This window comes from Zalophus californianus, chromosome 3 (assembly GCF_009762305.2).
Source record: "Zalophus californianus isolate mZalCal1 chromosome 3, mZalCal1.pri.v2, whole genome shotgun sequence".
NCBI lineage: Eukaryota > Metazoa > Chordata > Mammalia > Carnivora > Otariidae > Zalophus > Zalophus californianus.
Genome location: NC_045597.1, coordinates 63,301,019 through 63,319,771, shown reverse-complemented (window position 1 = coordinate 63,319,771; position 18,753 = coordinate 63,301,019). Strand labels below are relative to the sequence as shown.

The 18,753-nt window shown below is 41.1% G+C and overlaps 1 protein-coding gene across 2 annotated transcripts in view; it reads right to left on the bottom strand.

Moving 5' to 3' along the window:
- Nucleotides 1–18,753, bottom strand: part of LHFPL6 (LHFPL tetraspan subfamily member 6) — a 242,803-nt gene that overhangs the window by 18,309 nt on the left and 205,741 nt on the right. The window contains exon 3 of one of the 2 annotated variants that reach the window (XM_027591020.2): nt 12,625–12,723. The exons of the other annotated variant lie outside the window; for it this stretch is intronic. Coding sequence (XP_027446821.1) covers nt 12,625–12,723 — 99 coding nt within the window. The remainder of the gene's footprint in view (nt 1–12,624; nt 12,724–18,753) is intronic. 2 annotated transcript variants of the gene reach the window in all.

Below are 18,753 nucleotides of genomic sequence, written 5' to 3'. Positions count from 1 at the left end.
GAAGAGGTGCTGCACGCCATCCTGTTGGCATTTTATCTGCCCTCCTCCCTTTGTTTGTCATGCTTCCATTGGCCACCAAGCAGCCTCTGAATATACTCTCGGTACCCACTTAAATGGAAATGGGCTGCAGCAAGCAGTGCTTTGATCTTGGTTAGCTGCCCTCCATCTAAGAGGTTTTCCTTCTGTGTAAGGTGGTTGCTGGGGACGAGCCTAATCCAATTTGGTCAAGCACAACCTTCAGACTCTCTGGTAAATTACAGTAACTGCTGAAAAAGTGTGAGGGATGGTACCCGGTAGCCACTCTCCTACAATCTCATTTCCAAGTTATAATGAACTCGAGTCTCAGACCAAATGCTGCTACACAGACAGACGCTTATTAAACAAACAGCTATCAAGAAGCAGGCACAAACCAGGTGATCAACCTGGTCTGGGAGCTAGTTAAACCCTAGCTCTCTATCCTTTAAGAGTTTGGAAATACCACTTTGCATGAAGGAACCACCCGAGCAATGTTCTAGGGCAGGATTCTGTTCCCTTTGGCAACAAACAACCGGAAACCCTCCAAAGAAAGACTGGGAATTGAGCTGTTTAGGGATGATCACGCCTTGGCTGCCATTCCTGAGGGCAGCATACATGTAGCTGGAATGCTTCAGTGAAGCTGTTTCACTTGTTAAAATACTAAAATATGTACCTCTTGGTACTGGTGGGTAAACATCCACTTCTCCAAGTTCCCCAAGTGTCCCATTGTCCCTTCCCTGCTTCTGAGAACTCCAGAGAATCCTAGCCTCATGTCCAGAAACCCAGAAACTCCCAAGAGTCAGTGCCTGGCAGAGCAGGGTTCCTTGGGAGTCTGCTCCAGGGCGGTGGCCAAGATTTATCTCAGTTTGGACTGGTCAGGGCCTATGAAAATCTGGTTGTTAGAGATTCTGAATATCACTGGGACTTAGAATAATGGCTATATGCCTGGACGGATGTTTAAATCTCTTCATGCAAGGATAGGGAATCCATTTTTAGTATTCATCGTGGTAATCAGTAAGATGCTAATTCCACCAATAAAAATCCATTTCTGACATGGCAATCCTAATAGTCAAGCTTCTGATGTTGGCTGAGTTGCGGATAACTGAACACTGTGCTAGCAGCTTTGAGTATCTGTTCTGGAGGAGGCACCTGAGTTGTGACTTCCCCTGAGACACATCTCTCTCTCTGTTTATCCTGAAGTATCTTCCAAGGAATCACAGGCATTATGACAGTGGTGTCAAGAACTGTGAAGCGTCTGAGATTTTACTCTACTTGCAAACTAGCAAATTCAATTGCCACATTTCACAGATGCTGGAAAAGCCAGGAGATTCCCAGGTCAGAGGTGGAGGAGTGCATCACTCCCAGCTCAGCAAGCAGCTTGAGCTTCCCGTCTGCATCCATCCCCTTGCCTCCCACCCTGCACAGGTGGCAAACTCAGTGAGTTTGGGTCACAGTTGAGGAATCCCATGCTTAGGGAACCCCAATTTTTTATAATAGGCTGCAAACAAATCTGCCAAAATTTTGACCCAGAGGGAGACATTATCTTTATTGTGCTCAACAACAAACAAACTTGTCCTCTGCTCCAGCAGGATTCAAGGCTGTTCGGTATACAAACATCTTTGACAAGACAGTTCAGAACCAAGAGCTCTCGGGACATGCTGGAGAACTGTCTCCTGATAGTGGCACCAATGGAACTGGCCATCAGTCTAAGTGGAAACATTCAATTCACTAGGAAGGTTGAACACTCATTTTCACAGATATGATTTCAAAGTAGAATTGGTGTTGGGAGTATCTATTTGCAATAATGCATATTGTAACTACGATGTTTTGCTCTACAACATCCCCCCGACAAACACTTTTACAGATAATGAAATCAAGTCAAAAGGGTTCAGTGGCTTTCCAGCTTCCGGGGGAGGGGGGAGGTATTTGAGGATTGTTGGCAGGTAAACTCTAGAGGTCAAGTTTCTCAGGTTCCTAATATCAGACTTCCAAATGTGGATTACCAAGGGTTCTAAGTTTTCTGATGTCAGGAACATATTTGAATACATATAAAAGCTACGAATAAACTCTCTAGAAAACAGCATGGACACACAGGCATATAAAATTTGCACAGAATTTCAGTGGGGTCACAAATCTCTGAAGCCTATTAACGGACTTTGGACCCTTGAATGATCCGGAGACACCAATCCCTGGAACAAGGCTTCCTGTAACCTCAAACTCATTTACCAGTGTCATCAAAACATCCAATTGCCAAGCCCAAGTAGCTTCCTATCCAGATACCATGTAGCTGACATTCTTGGCTATCCAAAACAGGACCCCAAATCAGGAGGTAAGGAAAAAAACAAAACAAAACAAAACTGTCCAGTGCATACAAAAATCAGTACTTAAAGATACACGGTGAACAGAAACAGAGTTGAACTGTGTTCCTTTATTTTTTTGAGATTATTTATTTTAGAGAGAGAGGAGAGAACCAGGAGGAGGGGCAGAGGGAGAAAGAGTCTTAAGCAGACCCTGCGCTTAGCACAGAGCCCAACGTGGGGCTCAGTCTCACGACCCTGAGATCATGACCTGAGCCAAAACCAAGAGTTGGATGCTTAACCTGTTATGGAACCTGGACTGGATCACCCGACGGGAGAACCACGCGGCACCCGGAGATCTTGGAGGATAGGAGGTTTATTTAACGCCGGCGGGCTCAGAGGCGAGCCATCTCCAAAGGTCTGAGCCCCGAGCACAAACAAAGGGGGCAATTATACACTCTACTTCAGCATACTTGGCACTTTTGGCGCGTGCACGAAGCAGGGCAGGGAGAAGAACCCGGATTGGTGTGCACGGGAAGCAGAGCAGGGAGAAGAACCCAGAAGAGTCCTGGGCCGAGGACTGGGACTCTCTCGCTGGCTCGGTCGGCCATCTTGGGACACAGATTTTTCTTATCAAACCGACTGTGCCATACAGGCACCCTGAACTGTATTCTTTTAAAAGAATGATTTTAAGATGATTTATGATGATTAGATTAGAAAGGACACAAATCAGAGGTGAGGGAATACGGAGAGAAAAGCATAATTAATAACTGCAATAAGTAATTGCTGACAGTGTGACATAAAACTGTTGCAAAACAACAGCAAAAAACAAGAAAGAACTCAAATTTTTTTTCACTCTTAGTTATTTAGTGTAAAGGCAAATCACTCTACAAACGTCCTTCACTCTTAGGAATGACTCCTTCTGAATCTTATGAGAACATAACTGCTAATGATGTTTTTTTAGACTTGCTTATGTTTTTTTTATGTTTCATATAATCTGGTTAAAATGATGGATTCTGGCTATAATACATCTACATTCTCAAACTATTTCAACATGATTAAAATAGGAAGTGTGTTGGTCTTTAAGGCAGAAAGGAGGGACTAATGGTTACACTAGACCTTCCATGTATAAAGCACCTTCCACTCTCATCACATTTAATCTTTTCAGTGGGCCTGTGAAGGAGGGATTGTCATTCCCTTTTAGAGACTCAAGAACTGAAATTCTGAGAGGCTAAATAACCTGTCCAGCTAAAAGAGAGTGAAACTGGGATTGAAACCAGTCCACGCTTTTTCCATTAACTATCCTTTAAGGGGAAAATTCAGTGCTCTGGAACAATTCATTCATATGAAATTTTCTGAAAAGACCTCATAAATGAGTTTTGCTCTACAAATTCTCTACATTAATTAGTTTTTGTCAACATTCCACCAGATTAAAAATCAGATTAGAAGTCAGATGAGGGACACCTGTGTGGCTCAGTCGGTTAAGTAACTGCCTTAGGCTCAGGTCATGATCCAGGGTCCTGGGATCGAGTCCCGCATCGGGCTCAGCAGGGAGCCTGCTTCTCCCTCTGTCTGCCGCTCCCCCTGCTTGTGCTCTCTCTCTCTCTCTCTCTGACAAATACATAAATAAAATCTTAAAAAAAAAAGAAGGAAGTCAGATCAGCCTTTTGATGACTTTGTTACATTTTTGGTTTTATTCTAAAACACTTTTGGTATGTTATTAATCAATAATGCTTACAAATAGCCATTTCTTAACAGAAGACCCACTAAGGAGGGTAAGTAGAACAAAGGCAAAAATATACAGTAAGGGCACAAAACAGATGAGTTCTCAATTCTGGGGCAGAAATATTTCTTCAGAGATTAAGAATGATAATATCAAGATTTGAAAGAACTCTAATGTTCATATAGACAAATCTCCCAGCAACAGCACTGGAAGGTCTTTCCTCAGTGTCACTATGTAATAAGAGAATGTTCTAAGATAAATCTGTGATAAACCTCTCAACTATAATTTCTTTGAGGGCAGGGAGCAGGTAGGGGACTTTTCAAGGGGGCTGCATTAATTACATCATCAAAAGGGGTGCACTTCGGGATGGAGGAGGGGATAAGTTCTTCTTCCTACTTAACAGATTATTCCCCAAATCCTTAACTACCAGGAAATTTCAGTAAAACCTACAGATTTATTCAAGATGATGTTCATATGGCCGATTTATCTTAATTGCCCTTTCTTACAGACATCACTGATAGAGTCAGCTGAACAAAGTTCATTCCTGAGAGAGGATCTGAAACATCAAAAACAGTTAAATTTAAAATGAGTGCTTTTCCACTGCCAGATTAATACCCAAGTGGAACATACTAAGAAATAGTTAAGAGCACCTAATACAAAAGAATAATTAGAAAAGCCAGTTCAATTTCCTAAAGTTCCTTAAGTACACTATATCTAAAATAGCATGCCACTCAGATATATTTATTTTTTTTGTTTTTATAAAGGGGATAACACTGAAAAAATTAAGAAGAATCTTTAAAAAGAAGACTATTCTTCTCAATAGTGTGGCAGCCATGTCTTAAGAGATATTATTTCCCACAGGCTTTTTTTTTTTTTTTTAAGAGAATTACCTTTTTCTATAATCACTGAATTTCACTGCTGCAAATCACTGTAAGCCACTGAATTAGGTTTTAAGAAGGCTTAATACAGGCTTGGGGATGATCCTGCTCTGAAATAACCAAACCAAAAAGACTTAGGAAGGAAAGAATTTAGAGATTTTTTTTTTTTTTTCATCTCTCAGGGCATTTTGTTCTTTGAACTATGACCCTGAACTTGATTTTTTTTCCTGGAAGATGGTTAAGCCATATTCCTTTAGAAAGTAATGCCATAATCTCACCAGGATATCAGTGGCCAAGTATCTACAGAAACATAATGGCGGCTTCTTTAGAGGTGAAAAATCAGCAGCAGGGTTTCTTCCTTCCTTCCCTCTCATCTTCTTTCCTTCCTCCCCTTCTTCTTTATTCCCTCTCCCCCCTTCATTCCCCCTTCCCCCTTTCCTTTTCTCCCTCCTTTCTTTTAACCATTCAGTGGGTGGCAGATATGTGACATGTGTAAGGATCATGTTTATCTTAATTCATAATTTCATCCTAAGTATGTGGCACAATTTCTGATGCCAAAAACGTGCTTAATAAATATCCATTGAGTAAATAAATCTGTTGAATACTTCTCTGGGCGAAACACTGAGATAGACCCTGAAGTTGCAAAATTCCTGTCCCATAGGCTCATGTGGAACCTACAAAGATGTGTTTAGGGAAGCAGACAGAATTAGATCTAGGATTATACAGAAGGGGGTACTATTTCCTAAAGCAAGACTAGAGGCATTTACTAAGCTATAACTTAAAGCAGATATGTGTTGTCATGGTCCCACTGGTATTCACGGCCCCAAATTGAAGTGGTTCTTCTCCTCACTGGCCAGAATGAATTCAGAAAACCCTTCTCTTCATGAAAAGAGGCCCCTAAGAAGGCTGAGCGACCAGCAAAGCTGGTTGTTTTTCCTTTGGAGGTGCCTGGACCCTGCTCCATCACTTCATTACTGGCTACATGGAGCTCCTTCTGCCTGTGGAACTTTCCCAGCATCATCTGGAACCACATTCTAGAGTGTTCCCACGAGTCCCCATTGGTCTACCCAGTTTGGGGCTTGGTTTAGCTCACAGCAGCCTTTCCGTTTTCCTGTCGTCCTCCTGCGGTAGCCTGCTACATGAGGGAATACAGGCTCCTCCTCCTGGATCTTCCAAATGACTTCTAGCAACTTGGGACAAATTTTCTATTTTTGTTCCCATTTTTTTCTCCACTGACTATAACCTGCAAATTATTTTTTCTCAAGTGCGATTAGATTTGAAAGGAAAGAAAACATGAGTCAGGAGTCAAAGACATGTGACATGGTCATTGCTCAGATTGGAAGAGATTTCTTCATTGGACTGAAAATGTGGAGGAAACAGACTCTCATCTCTTTCAACACTGAGAGTTCCTGAGTTTTCAGAGTTTATGGTACTGTTCTTGAGAAGCCAAGAGCATAATTTTGAGAACAGGAAACATGATGGCTTCTTTTTTTTTTTTTTTGAAGATTTATTTATTTATTTTGAGAGAGTGAGAATGAGAGAGAGAGAGAGAGAGTACATGAGAGTGGGGAGGGTTAGAGGGCGAAGCAGGCCCCTCGCCAAGCAGGGAGCCCGATGCGGGACTCGATCCCGGGACTCCAGGATCATGACCTGAGCCGAAGGCAGTCGCTTAACCAACTGAGCCACCCAGGCGCCCAACACGATGGCTTCTTAATCAAATTAAATAGCAAAATGAAAGCAATAGTTACTCAAATTTACCTGGCAAATTAGCAAGACAAATTAATTGAAACACTACTTTTTATCATTAGGATATAATTAGAAAAGTCGGGTGGATGAAAATATCTCTGAGGCATGAATTAAATCAACCGGACAACCTGATTATAAAGACCTTATGCTTATTGTGTAAATACAAACTTACTGTTATGAATGTAAAAGAAAAAGAAAAGATTAATCAGCAAATATTTATTAAAAATGGTCCTGTACAAATGACACGAATAACAATGGCAAACATCTACTGGATTTTTATTTTGTGAAGATACTAGGTTACACTACATATAATTCTTATCACCTGTATTGTTTTGTTCTCTTTAAAAAGTAATAAATTCACCATTGTTAACACTTACACAGTATAAGCCATTATTGACCCTTAGTCCACAACCACAGGCTTCATGATGGAAGGAACACAGGGCACCAAGGCCAACAACAACAACAACAACAAAACCAGACTGAGATGTCTCTTCTGTTCTTAGCCTCATCTTCCACTTACAAATGCCACTACTTCTCAGTAAAATCTGTTCTGTAAAGCTCTGGACACATCCAAGCTCCACCACAAGAAGCCAATTTGTACACGGTTTCCCCTGACAGCAGCTATTCATTCAAGTTGGCCCAATTAGATTGAGGAGAGAGACTTTTATTCCGTTACTGGGACAAGGGGAAACTCACCCTCTCTTATTTGACATGAACACAAGCTACACGTACCAAATGTAATCACCAATGAGAAGAAACTACTAGCCTCAAGATGAAGCCGAACTTAAGATGGTGGGGCCAAGGTTGACCCGCAAGTGGCAGGTCTCCTGTTCGGGAAAATCCTGGGCCCTGGACAACATCCTGGAACTCCAGGATCAGTCAAGTCGGCAGCTCACCTTAGCTCTGGCCTTCCTATGGTAAGAGGTGTAAATACCTTCTTTGTTTCAGCTGGTTGGAGTCAGATCTTTGTAACCTAAAGTGAAAGCACCCTGATGTATATAAACAAAATGAATGTTAAATGGCATTCTAGCAAAGTACAGAAAATTAACTTTCTGTACAGAAGACAAACATGGTTGCCAGAGGGAAGGCTGTTAGAGGATGGGCAAAATGGGAGTTTGGGAGTGGGAGATACAAGCTCCCAGTTACGTAATGAGTAAGACATGAGAATAAAAGGCACAGCATTGGGAATACAGTCAATGGTACTGTGACAGTGTTGGATGGTGACAGACCGTTAACTACACCTGTGGTGAGCATTGCATGACATAAAGAGATGCTGAATCACTGTGTTGTACACCTGAAACGAATGTAATATTGTGTGTCAACTATACTCAAACAAAAAATTAAAAAATAGTAATTTTCTATATCAATTAGGGTAATTTTGTTTCAAAGTATGGCTGCTGATCCCTGGCACCTGAATCACCTGGCATATTTGTTTAAAACACCAATGAGAGAAACAAGTCTACCTCTGATTTTAATGCTAAAGGCTGAAAGCTACTGTCAAGGCAAACTGTGCAATTTTACTTGGGTCATTTAGGAATTCATTATGCAACCTGTTTGTACTCTTGTTTTCCTGTTTTAAAAATGTGTGTATTCAAACATGCTCCTGGCTTCTTCATAAATAAGAAGGATCCAAAGGTAAACAGTAACAATCTTTGATTTATAAAACCAGGTATTTTTGCAAAATTGCTGCAAAGCTTTGCACTTCACAACATATTAAAATGCTTGAGAAATAATCAATAGCCTTATAAAATTGTTTTCAAGGCACATAAAAAAATTCTCCCCAAATCTCCTTGCTAAGGAAAAAAGGCATTTTTAACAACTAGATTCTACTAGACTTCTACCACAGTACGTTAAAACCACAAACGTGAGTTTCTACAGAATCTGTTACTTGCCTAACTACTACTCATGTGTTTGGACCCAGTTTAAATACTCTTAACCTGGGAGGCCCTTCCTACCCGCCCCCCCCCCATTCCGACCTCCTCCAGTGTGCCTACTTGGGCTCTTTCTTGGCTCTACTGCCTGCCCACCCTGCAACCTAAAACACACCCACACTCACCCTTTATCTACATAAACCCTTTACAGCCTTGAATGAAAGCTCAGCTAAAAATAATACTTCCTTAGGATGCCCCCGGGGGAGGTCAAGTCGGCTTGAACTGTGATATAGCAACTAAATAAAATAGCTGTCAGAGAAAAGATGCCTTTAACATTACCCAATAAGGAAATGAATTACTATGTATCAGGAGGTTGAAAATTCCTAGGGAAGGCCTGCTTCAGGGGTGGCTGAGCCTCAGCTGGTTCCTCTGCCTACCCCAGCCGCCGCCCCCCCCCCCCAAGGCTGCTTCTTCCTGCCTTTCTACCTGGCTCCCAGAGGGAGGGGGAGCATGGCTTCTGGTGGCCTTTCCCTTAGGCATGTGACCCCCTTTTCCCCAAAAGCTCTGGACACATCTCCTGCTGTAATCCCTGGTCCAAACGGGCTTCAGACCTTCCCGTCCCAAGCTAGTGTTAAGAGGTAAGATGGCCAAGATTAATTTAGAGTGCCTGCCACCTATTCATAACACAGCACAACAAGAAAAGTGTAGTATGTGTGCAGCATATTAGGATAATTGGATGGGGCTGCTCTGCGCAGCCTCTGCCCTGGGCCCTGACCAGCCGTCCCGGCGGCTGAAGGGATCAATAAAGGAGCATTATCTGAAATAAACCTCTTTCTGGAGTGTCAGGGGTATGCGTTGGTTGAAATCAGGGGTCCTCAGACCAGACCCCCACCACCTGTTTTTGTAAACAAAATGTTATGGGAAGACAGTCACACCCATTTATACATGGAGCGTCTTTCCTGCTGCAGCTGTGGAGCTGAATCGTTGCAACAGAGATCATATGGCTCCCAAAGCGGAAAACAGTCACTAGCTGGCTCTTTACAGAGACAGTTTCTCAGCCTCTGGCCTAGAATCACCAACCAGCATGGAATAATATTGGTAAGGCAACCATGAGGTCCACTGCCGTGCCCGACACCCTTCCTTTCTAACACACATCCCAGGGATATGATCTTCTTGAACATCTGCCTGTCCTGCTGGGTTTTTTTTAGTTCCCTGAGGGCAGTGAACAGGGTCTTTTAAAATGTCTTGATGATGGCATATCCCCAGCACCTTAGCACAGGGCCTGGGGCACCGTAAGCACCTCATAAATACTCGTTGGCTGGATAATTGAATGAGTGCACTCCTTAAACAATCCTCCATACAAAACCAAAAGCGATGGTTTCTTTCAGGATATGCTCTAGAGAGAGGAAGTAACATTTCAGTAACGGAACGCCAAGAAAGTGACCCACGCCCCACGATAAAGAAAACACGAACCTTAACGACATTAACATTTCCCAACCCTCGGGAGGAAGATGTGCCCGTTCACTGTCTCTTTTGAGAGGTGGCAGCAATGAACTTGGGTTCTCAGAAGTGGTAGAGGCAGAGTGTGTCTGTGGCAACCAGCACGCGTACCACTAAAACCATGGGCCCCGGAGCCATCCTTCCTGAGAATGCTCCCCCTCACACACATGCTGTGGCTCCCAACTCCAGTCCTAGGCTCTCCCAAGTTAGCACCATAATCTGCGACTTCACTCATTTGCTGAAGTTCAGCCTTCATCAGCATTCAGGGGAACAGTAACAATTTTTTATTTTTTTTTTATTTTTTAAAGATTTTATTTATTTATTTGAGAGAGCGAGAATGAGAGAGAGAGAGAGAGAGAGAGAGCACATGAGAGGGGGGAGGGTCAGAGGGAGAAGCAGACTCCCTGCTGAGCAGGGAGCCCGATGCGGGACTCGATCCCGGAACTCCAGGACCATGACCTGAGCCGAAGGCAGTCGCTTAACCAACTGAGCCACCCAGGCGCCCAGTAACAATTTTTTAAAGATAGAAAACAGAAGCAGTTTTGTAGGATGGTTTTGCAGGACCTAGAGCTCATTTTATCTATAAATAATGCCAGTTTTATTTTTTCCTCATCATCCAACTAAGAGAAATTTAAAAAGAAACAGGCAAAAATTAACACACCGTAGTTTTTAAATTGTTAAAATGTCTTGGTGAGTTTAATCACAAAAGACATTATTACCACCAGCAAAGAGGCAAGGTTTTTCTTTTTTTTTAAGTTTGACATTCAAATTTTTAATCCACAATGCTGAGAAGATATAAACTACTGGGATGCAGTAATGAAAACTGCAAAAACAGGATATGAGTTTCATTATAACCTGCTAATTAATACAGCAACACACAATAGCAAGAGATCAGCAAGAACAGTATTCTAATCAAGTTGAGGCGTGTGTGAAAACAGCCAAGAATGCCCCAAACACCAGAAAAAGAAAAATGCAAAACACTGTGTTAAAATATCTCCCGTGGACACAGTTTGCTTTCCAAAAAAGCCCAAAAAACAAAGAAACAAACAAAACGAAAAAACCCCACCAAAACCAAAAGGCAAAAAAAAAAACCAAAAACACCCCAAAACCAAAAACAAACAACAACAACAACAACAACAACAAAACCAAGCTGACACTCAACTTTGTGCTGGCATTTTCCCTTCTCTGCGTTTTCAGCAATCACAAACGCATCCAGACTTGGGAAAGTCTTCATAAGGAGGGAAGCACAGTCAGAAATCTCTTTTATTTTTATCCATGCAAATTAGTAGTAGTTAATTGTATGGGCTTCTCCACCAAAAGAACTAGTATTATGTTGAGGGAAGCAGGGTGTTTGTCATCCAGAGTCAAACAGAAATTGCTTTATTTTTAAATTCACAAAACCGTGATGTGGTATCACATCTGTCCGTTTTTCTCAAGATTTGACAGGAATTTTTTTCACAGAAGTTCTAATGTCGAATTTTTAAATGATGATTTAGGATAGACCAACTGACATTAGACCAACTCCCTCGAACATTTCTTCTTAGAGTGAAGTAATTAATGGGAAAAGTGAATGTTTAAGTTAGCAACTCACTATGCACTAAAGGTCAAAAACTTAATCTGTCTCTCCTTATATTAAGGGAGAGTATATTTGCTTGGCAATTGTCTTTGATGTAGTAACACCAATTCCAGAAAAAAAGTCCTCAGAAAGTAATTCAATAAAGAAAAGACTTCCTTTCATTAAATTTCTCATTACAATATGCCTCAAAATCACAGAAAACTGGACTAGACGAAATACCCAACTAGAAAGAAATAAGGATATGTTTAAGGAAATGGAGGTTCAACAACCAAGTGAAATATAATCCAATTAGTACAGATTATAATGATGCAAACCATGTAGTACTCTGCAACCTTTTTTGTAGATTGCTAAATAGAACACACTATAACTACAAGTGAAAATTCCTGATCAGGACACACAAAACCAAAGTCATGAGGTGCTCTTCACCAGTGTGCGAACTTCCGACTACTCAATCACATCTCTCCCAGCTTCTCACATGTCTACGGGGTCTCCTGATGGGCTTTTCTCATTCCTCCCTGGTGCTTTTGCTGTGCTGTATTCCTGGCTCGCTAGGTGCTTCTGTCTACTCCCAGACAACCCGCATGCATCACCGTGTTCAAGACCCAGCCCTGCAACAAAGTTGTCTGCTACTCTGGAGTGAAATCGCTTTGGATTTCTTAGCCCTGGACAGTTTTGTTTGCTTTATCTCCTCAGGCAGCCTGTAAATTCCACAGAGTTATTTTTAGCACATGCAATAAGTAATAAACACATGATTCTGAATGAACTGATCAATGAATATAAACTGTTCACAGCAGGGACTATTTCTTATCTTTGTCTCCACAATACTTGCCCTCGTCCAGGCAAACGATAGTATGCCAGTAACTTCACTAAACAAACAGATAAATGAAGGTCTGTGTATGGTTACATGTGACTGCTGGCTGTATGGTTCTCTTCCTCATGTCTCTTCTACTCTCTGCTTCTATGAAAGGTCAGATAAGGTTCTTTTCTAAAAGGAGTGCCATCAATGAAGAAAACTTACCCAGGTCAAACTGGCCGGAAACGTAGCCACAGGTCTGCCGGACTTCCTCACTGTCCCAGCCCAAGGGGTAGAGGGCACAACCAGCACCAATCAACAAGCCTGCGAAGAGAGAAGCCAAGAAGGCTTTACCCGTGTTCCTCTGCATCACTAGATAAAGGCAGCATCTGGGGGGAGGGGGGTTGATATTAGCAATATAACAGATCATGGTGTCTGCTTTTTGGAAAGCCCCAGCCACAGCTCCTGTAAGCAATCTAAGGTCAGTCTGGTTCCATGAACAATTTCAAGTCTGCTTAAAAGGAAAGAAAAAACAACAAAACACTGATAGACAACGCAGTTTGCTTCCAACTTTGCCTTTTGAAGCATTAAAAGCCTTGCAAACCCTGTTTAGGAAATACGATTCAGAAGCTTTCTAAATCACTCTTGTAAAAATCCAACCAATTCCTCCATCAGTCCATGTAAACAAGTAAATCAAGAGCAAGCAGAAGTGCCTAATAGGTTATGCTTCATCGTGCATTAGATTTTTTTTCCAATTTAAGAATTAAAACAGAATGTTTTGGCATCATTCAATTTTACCAGGGGCAGAGAAAACAAAGATTTTCATGAACCACTTTGGCACACAACAATTGGACCTATTAACTGTACTACCTGCTATTATACTCCGTTGAAAAGTTGAGAATCAGGGAGCGTTGCTTCATCTCAGAAATATTCTAGAAGACGGACATTTATATAATTTAAGTCCTCCTTGCAGCTAAGACCAAAAGTTTTGATGACCAAACTGAAGAAGGTGACGATTTTACTTTAATATATGAAGTTATCATGGCAGAGCACTCTGAGCGGACGGCTTTTGATAGGCGTGTCTTCAGTGTTGCTTCAAAGCCTAATGTGGGTCGACAAGAAGCTGAATGAGGCTGAAGCACTCACCACCAGAATCCGAGGGCTAATCAGAAAGTAACATCTTGTCCTATCAGGGAGTGAGCACTGTCCTCGTCTGTAAGTTCCACAAGTGTGCTGAGCGAGTAGGACCACCACACAAACACAGTCTGATGGGTGGGAACACGAGCCCAGTCTGAGAGAATGTGTGTTCTACAGCGCTAAACGAGAGAGCGCTGAAATGAGAAAAAAATCTACTAAGGTGGTAACGTTGAGGCAGAATGACAGCTACTCAAGTGCCTTTAGAAGAGACTTTCAGTATTTCTGTATTGAGTTCCTTTCTGTTCCCGTTTTGCTTCTTCTGGCGGGAACGTAGCCACAGGTCTGCTGGACTTCTGCCCCAGCAGATGATTCTTGCAGTTACAGCCCCCACACATAAGTAGTCTCTTTCTATACAGGCACCTAAGGAGGGACTGCTTTCCATACTCTCCCCAACCTCTATGCTGAGCTATGTGGAGAGACATCCCCCGTGAACTGACATAGATTTCTCACCCTGGCGCCCCTTCCTCCAGTCTGTCCCTTGGTCAACAGTAAAACAACCATTTAATGCAGAGGCGCTGTGATCCGAGGGAATGCCTACAAAGAATCGCTGAAAGTGCAAATCCTGAATTCCAGGATGCCTTCTTGGATGAATATGAATTGTGTCGAGGCTGAAGAATAACCCAGAAAGCAACCCTATAAGGTTTTGCTGATTGAGCAAATGCCTCCAGTAACTGATTTCTTTAGGCTCCTCCCTTAGGACAGAATTTATAGTATTCTGAAGACAACTCTAAACCCGTGTTATCCACCATCAGGTAAAGAGATAATGAGGAAGCCAAAGTTTATGCAAACTGAATTCCATGAAGTTTTTATAAATAATATGGTCTCGCTACCATGATACTCAGTTCTTAAATTAATAAGTAACACGGCTTTTTTGAGAAATTGTGAGCAATTTTTTAATGATGACAAATGCAGAAAGAGAAAATTTTCAAATGTAAGAAAAACAAAAAATAGTAACATTTAAACCATCAGTTTTCTCTTTTTCTGATATGCAAACAAGTGATTAAATAATCTCATTTCAGACGGCAGGAAAATGTGTCATGTATCACAAAAGTGGCTGTTTTGGTCCAGGATGATGCCAGGCACTTTGGGAAATCAAATAGAAAGGAGATTATATACGGAGCACATTGACCTAAGGTTTTCTAAGTGGTAGAATGCTTGGCAGTCAGGATTCCTTTGTAGAATGGGGTGTCTTTGTGACACAATGAAATGTAAATTCAACCATATAAATGAAGAACAAATTTTGTACATAAGAAATTTGTGTTATTTGTATGATTTAAAAAAAAATACCATGGGCACAGCTCACATTAAAAAAAAGTGTTAGGGGAGGGCAACTAGCTTATCTGGATTTTTGTATTAATATTTATATAGCCTTTGTTTTGTCTTTTGCTAATGTTTGTTAACAGCAAAATTACCGTAGATGATAAAGGTCTGGGAAACATTTCTGGGAGAAAAATGTATGTCACAAGCTGATCAGTCTAATTGGCTGTTGCAATTTTAGGTCCCACAGGTAACCACTGGTGGCCTCCCACTATCTTTCTACCGTTGTATGTTATGGAGAAAGCAAGTCTTAGACTAAATTCAGCCAAATATACAATGATGTTTATTAGTCATCTGGCACAGAAAGCAGCCAGCTGACCAATTCTTTTTTTTTAAGATTTTATTTTATTTATTTGAAACAGAGAGAGAGAGAGAGAGAGAGAGCACAAGAGGGGGTAGGGTGAGAGGGAGAAGCAGACTCCCTGCCAAGCAGGGAGCCCGATGCGGGACTCGATCCCAGGACTCCGGGACCATGACCTGAGCTGAAGGCAGTCGCTTAACCAACTGAGCCACCCAGGCGCCCCAGATGACCAATTCTGTAAGCTCAGTGAAACCCTCCTCCCCAAATCCATCACATAGTCATTCTAACAAGTGCCATCAACATACCATAAATACAACAAATATTCAACCGGCACATTGAAGACACTCCAGACAGTGTCTTCCATCTAAAGACCAAAGAGAGTTTACTCCTGCCCAATGCAGTGGCCATGAGCTCCATGTAGCAAACTTAAATTTAAGTTGATTAAAATTAAACGAAAAATTCATTTCTTCATTTCCACTGGCCACACTTGAAGGACCTGACAGCCACATGGCACTGTTGGCTACCATATTGGACAGGGCAGAGAGAGACCATTTTCACAACTGCAGAAAGTGCTACTGGAGAAAGCTATTCTCGACCTAAGACACTACTTCAGGAGGATGCTGGGTGGGACAGATTCTTAAATCCTAAGCCTGGTACTTCTTGTTAATCAAAATCATCTCTGCTCTTTTAGATTCTCCCTTTCTAGGTGGGGCTAGAGATGCAGAAACTACATTTCAAATCTCTTCTGCTGGCAGAAATTCTGGTTCATGTCTGTTAATGAGAAGCTCTCATGTGGGATTCAGAAGGTCAAAGAGAGAAGTAAACCACTTCCCCATTGGCAGCTGCAACCAGGGGCATGCCTTTTTGTAGATAGTAGACGAGACTGGGGCAGTGGCTTCCAGGCAGTCTCCACGGCCTCACCCACTAAGAGCAAATCCTCAGCTATAGATTCTTTCTACCCCTGCATGTCCTGATTTCCTGAATTCTTCTCTGCCCTTCACTTCCCCAGACCTAATAGGTCTGTGAAACTTTAAATCCCTGGGCTACCTCCCTTCCTAACTGAAATACCTGTGGTGGTTTCTTTCACTGGTCAGACTCTGGCTGGGACATGCCCGACTGGTGCTGATACAGGTTTTTCTCTTCTACCCTATAATTTGTACAGTGTCCATTTTCTCGATGAAATATTCTCTCTAAGGGGCGCCTGGGTGGCTCAGTTGTTAAGCGTCTGCCTTCGGCTCAGGTCATGATCCCAGGGTCCTGGGATCGAGCCCCGTATCGGGCTCCCTGCTCGGCAGGAAGCCTGTTTCTCCCTCTCCCCCTCCCTCTGTTTGTGTTCCCTCTCTCGCTGTGTCTCTCTCTGTCAAATAAATAAAATCTTTAAAAAAAGAAAGAAAAATTCTCTCTAATACAACTTATGCTGATTACTAAACCTCAGCAAGTATAGATTGATATTAGAAGGCTTCTGGTAACCCTCTGTGGTGTGGTCTGTGGCTAAGGGAATTTATGCTAATTAACCTTCGCTGGAGTGTGAGTTTCTGAAGTGAATACTCCAAATGTTCACCCACTGCCCCTAGATTGTCAACTGGAGTCAACTAGCATTTTATTGTCCATACCGAAGTACTATATTGTGAAGTAAAGTTAGAGATAATTAAACAGAAAAGACAGAACATGTTTTTTATTATTGAAGTATTACCGACATACAATACTAGTTTCAGGTGTACATCATAGTGATCTGATATTTTCATATGTTATGAAATGATCTATCATAAGTCTAGTTACTATTTGTCACCATACAGTTGTTACAATATCATTGACTATATTCTCTATGCTTTACATTACATCCTCATGACTTACTTATTTTATAACTGAAAGGTTGTACCTCTTAATCCCCTTCACTTATTTTTCCCATTCCATTCCCCTCCCCCTCTGGTAATCAACAGTCCGTTTCCTAGATCTATGAGTCTGTTCCTGTTATATTTTGTTTGTTCATTTGTCTTCTTTTCTTAGATTCCACATATAAGTAAAATCATATGATATTTGTCTTTCTCTGACTTATTTCACTTAGCATAATAACCATTAGGTCCATCCATATTGTTGCAAATGGCAAAATTTCATTCTTTTTCATGGCTGAGTAATATTCCATTATATATGTATATATCTCACATCTTCTCTATTCATCTATTAGTGGACACTTGGCTATTGTAAATAATGCTGTAGTGAACACAGGGGTACATATATCTTTTTGAATTAATGTTTTCATTTTCTTCAGATAAATACCCAGAAATGGAATTGCTAGATTGTATGGTAGTTCTATTTTTAATTTGTTGAGAACTTCATACTATTTTCCATAATGGCTATTCCCACCGACAGCGCACATGGGTTCTGCTTTCTCCACATCCTTGCCAACATTTGTTATTTTTTGTCCTTTTGATAACAGCCAATCTGACTGGTGTGAGGTGGTATCTCGTTGTGGTTTAGATTCGCATTTCCCTGGTGATTAGTGATGCTGACATCTTTTCATGTGCCTGTTGGCCATCTATATATGTTCTTTGGAAAAATGTCTATTCAAGTCCTCTGGCCATTTTTCAATTGGGTTGTTTGCTTCTGTATTTGTTTTGTTTTATATTAAGATGTGTAAGTTCTTTATATATTTTTGGATATTAACGCCTTATTGGATATATCATTTGCAAATATCTTCTCCAACACCGTAGGCTGCCTTTCCATTTTGCTGATTGTTTCCTTTACTGTGCAGAAGCTTTTTAGTTTGATAAAATCCCCTTTGCTTATTTTAGTCTTTGTTGCCCTTGCTTGCGGAGACTAGTCCAAAAAAATATTGCTAACACCAATGTCAAAAAGCTTACTATGTTTTCTTCTAGAAATGTTATGGTTTCAGGTCTTACATTCAAGCCTTCAATCCATTTTGAGTTTATTTTTGTATATGGTGTAAGATAGTGGTCTAGTTTCATTCTTTTGCATGTAGCAGTCCAGTTTTGCCAGAACCAGTTATTGAAGAGACTGTTTTTTCCCTCTTGTATATTCTTGACCTTTGTCTTAGGTTAATTAACCATATATACATGGACTTATTTCTGGTCTCTCTATTCTATTCTATTGATCTATATGTCTATTTTCAGGCCAATACCATACTATTTTGATTACTACAGCTTTGTAGTATAGTTTGAAATCAGAATGTGTGATATCTCCAGGTTGGTTCTTCCTTCTCAAGATTGCTTTGGCTATTTGGTGTCTTTTGTGGTTCCATGCAAATTTTAGGATTCTTTGTTCTAGTTCTGTGAAAAATGCCTCTAGTATTTTGATGGGAATTGCAATGAATCTGTAGATTGCTTTGTGTAGTATGGATACTTTAACAATATTAATTCTTCCAATCCATAAGCACAGTATACCTTTCCATTTACTTGTGCCATCTTCAATTTCTTTCATCAGTGTCTTATACTTTTCAGAGTACAGGTCTTTCACTGCCTTGGCTCAATTAATCCTAAATATTTTATTATTTTTGACACAATTGTAAATGGAATTGTTTT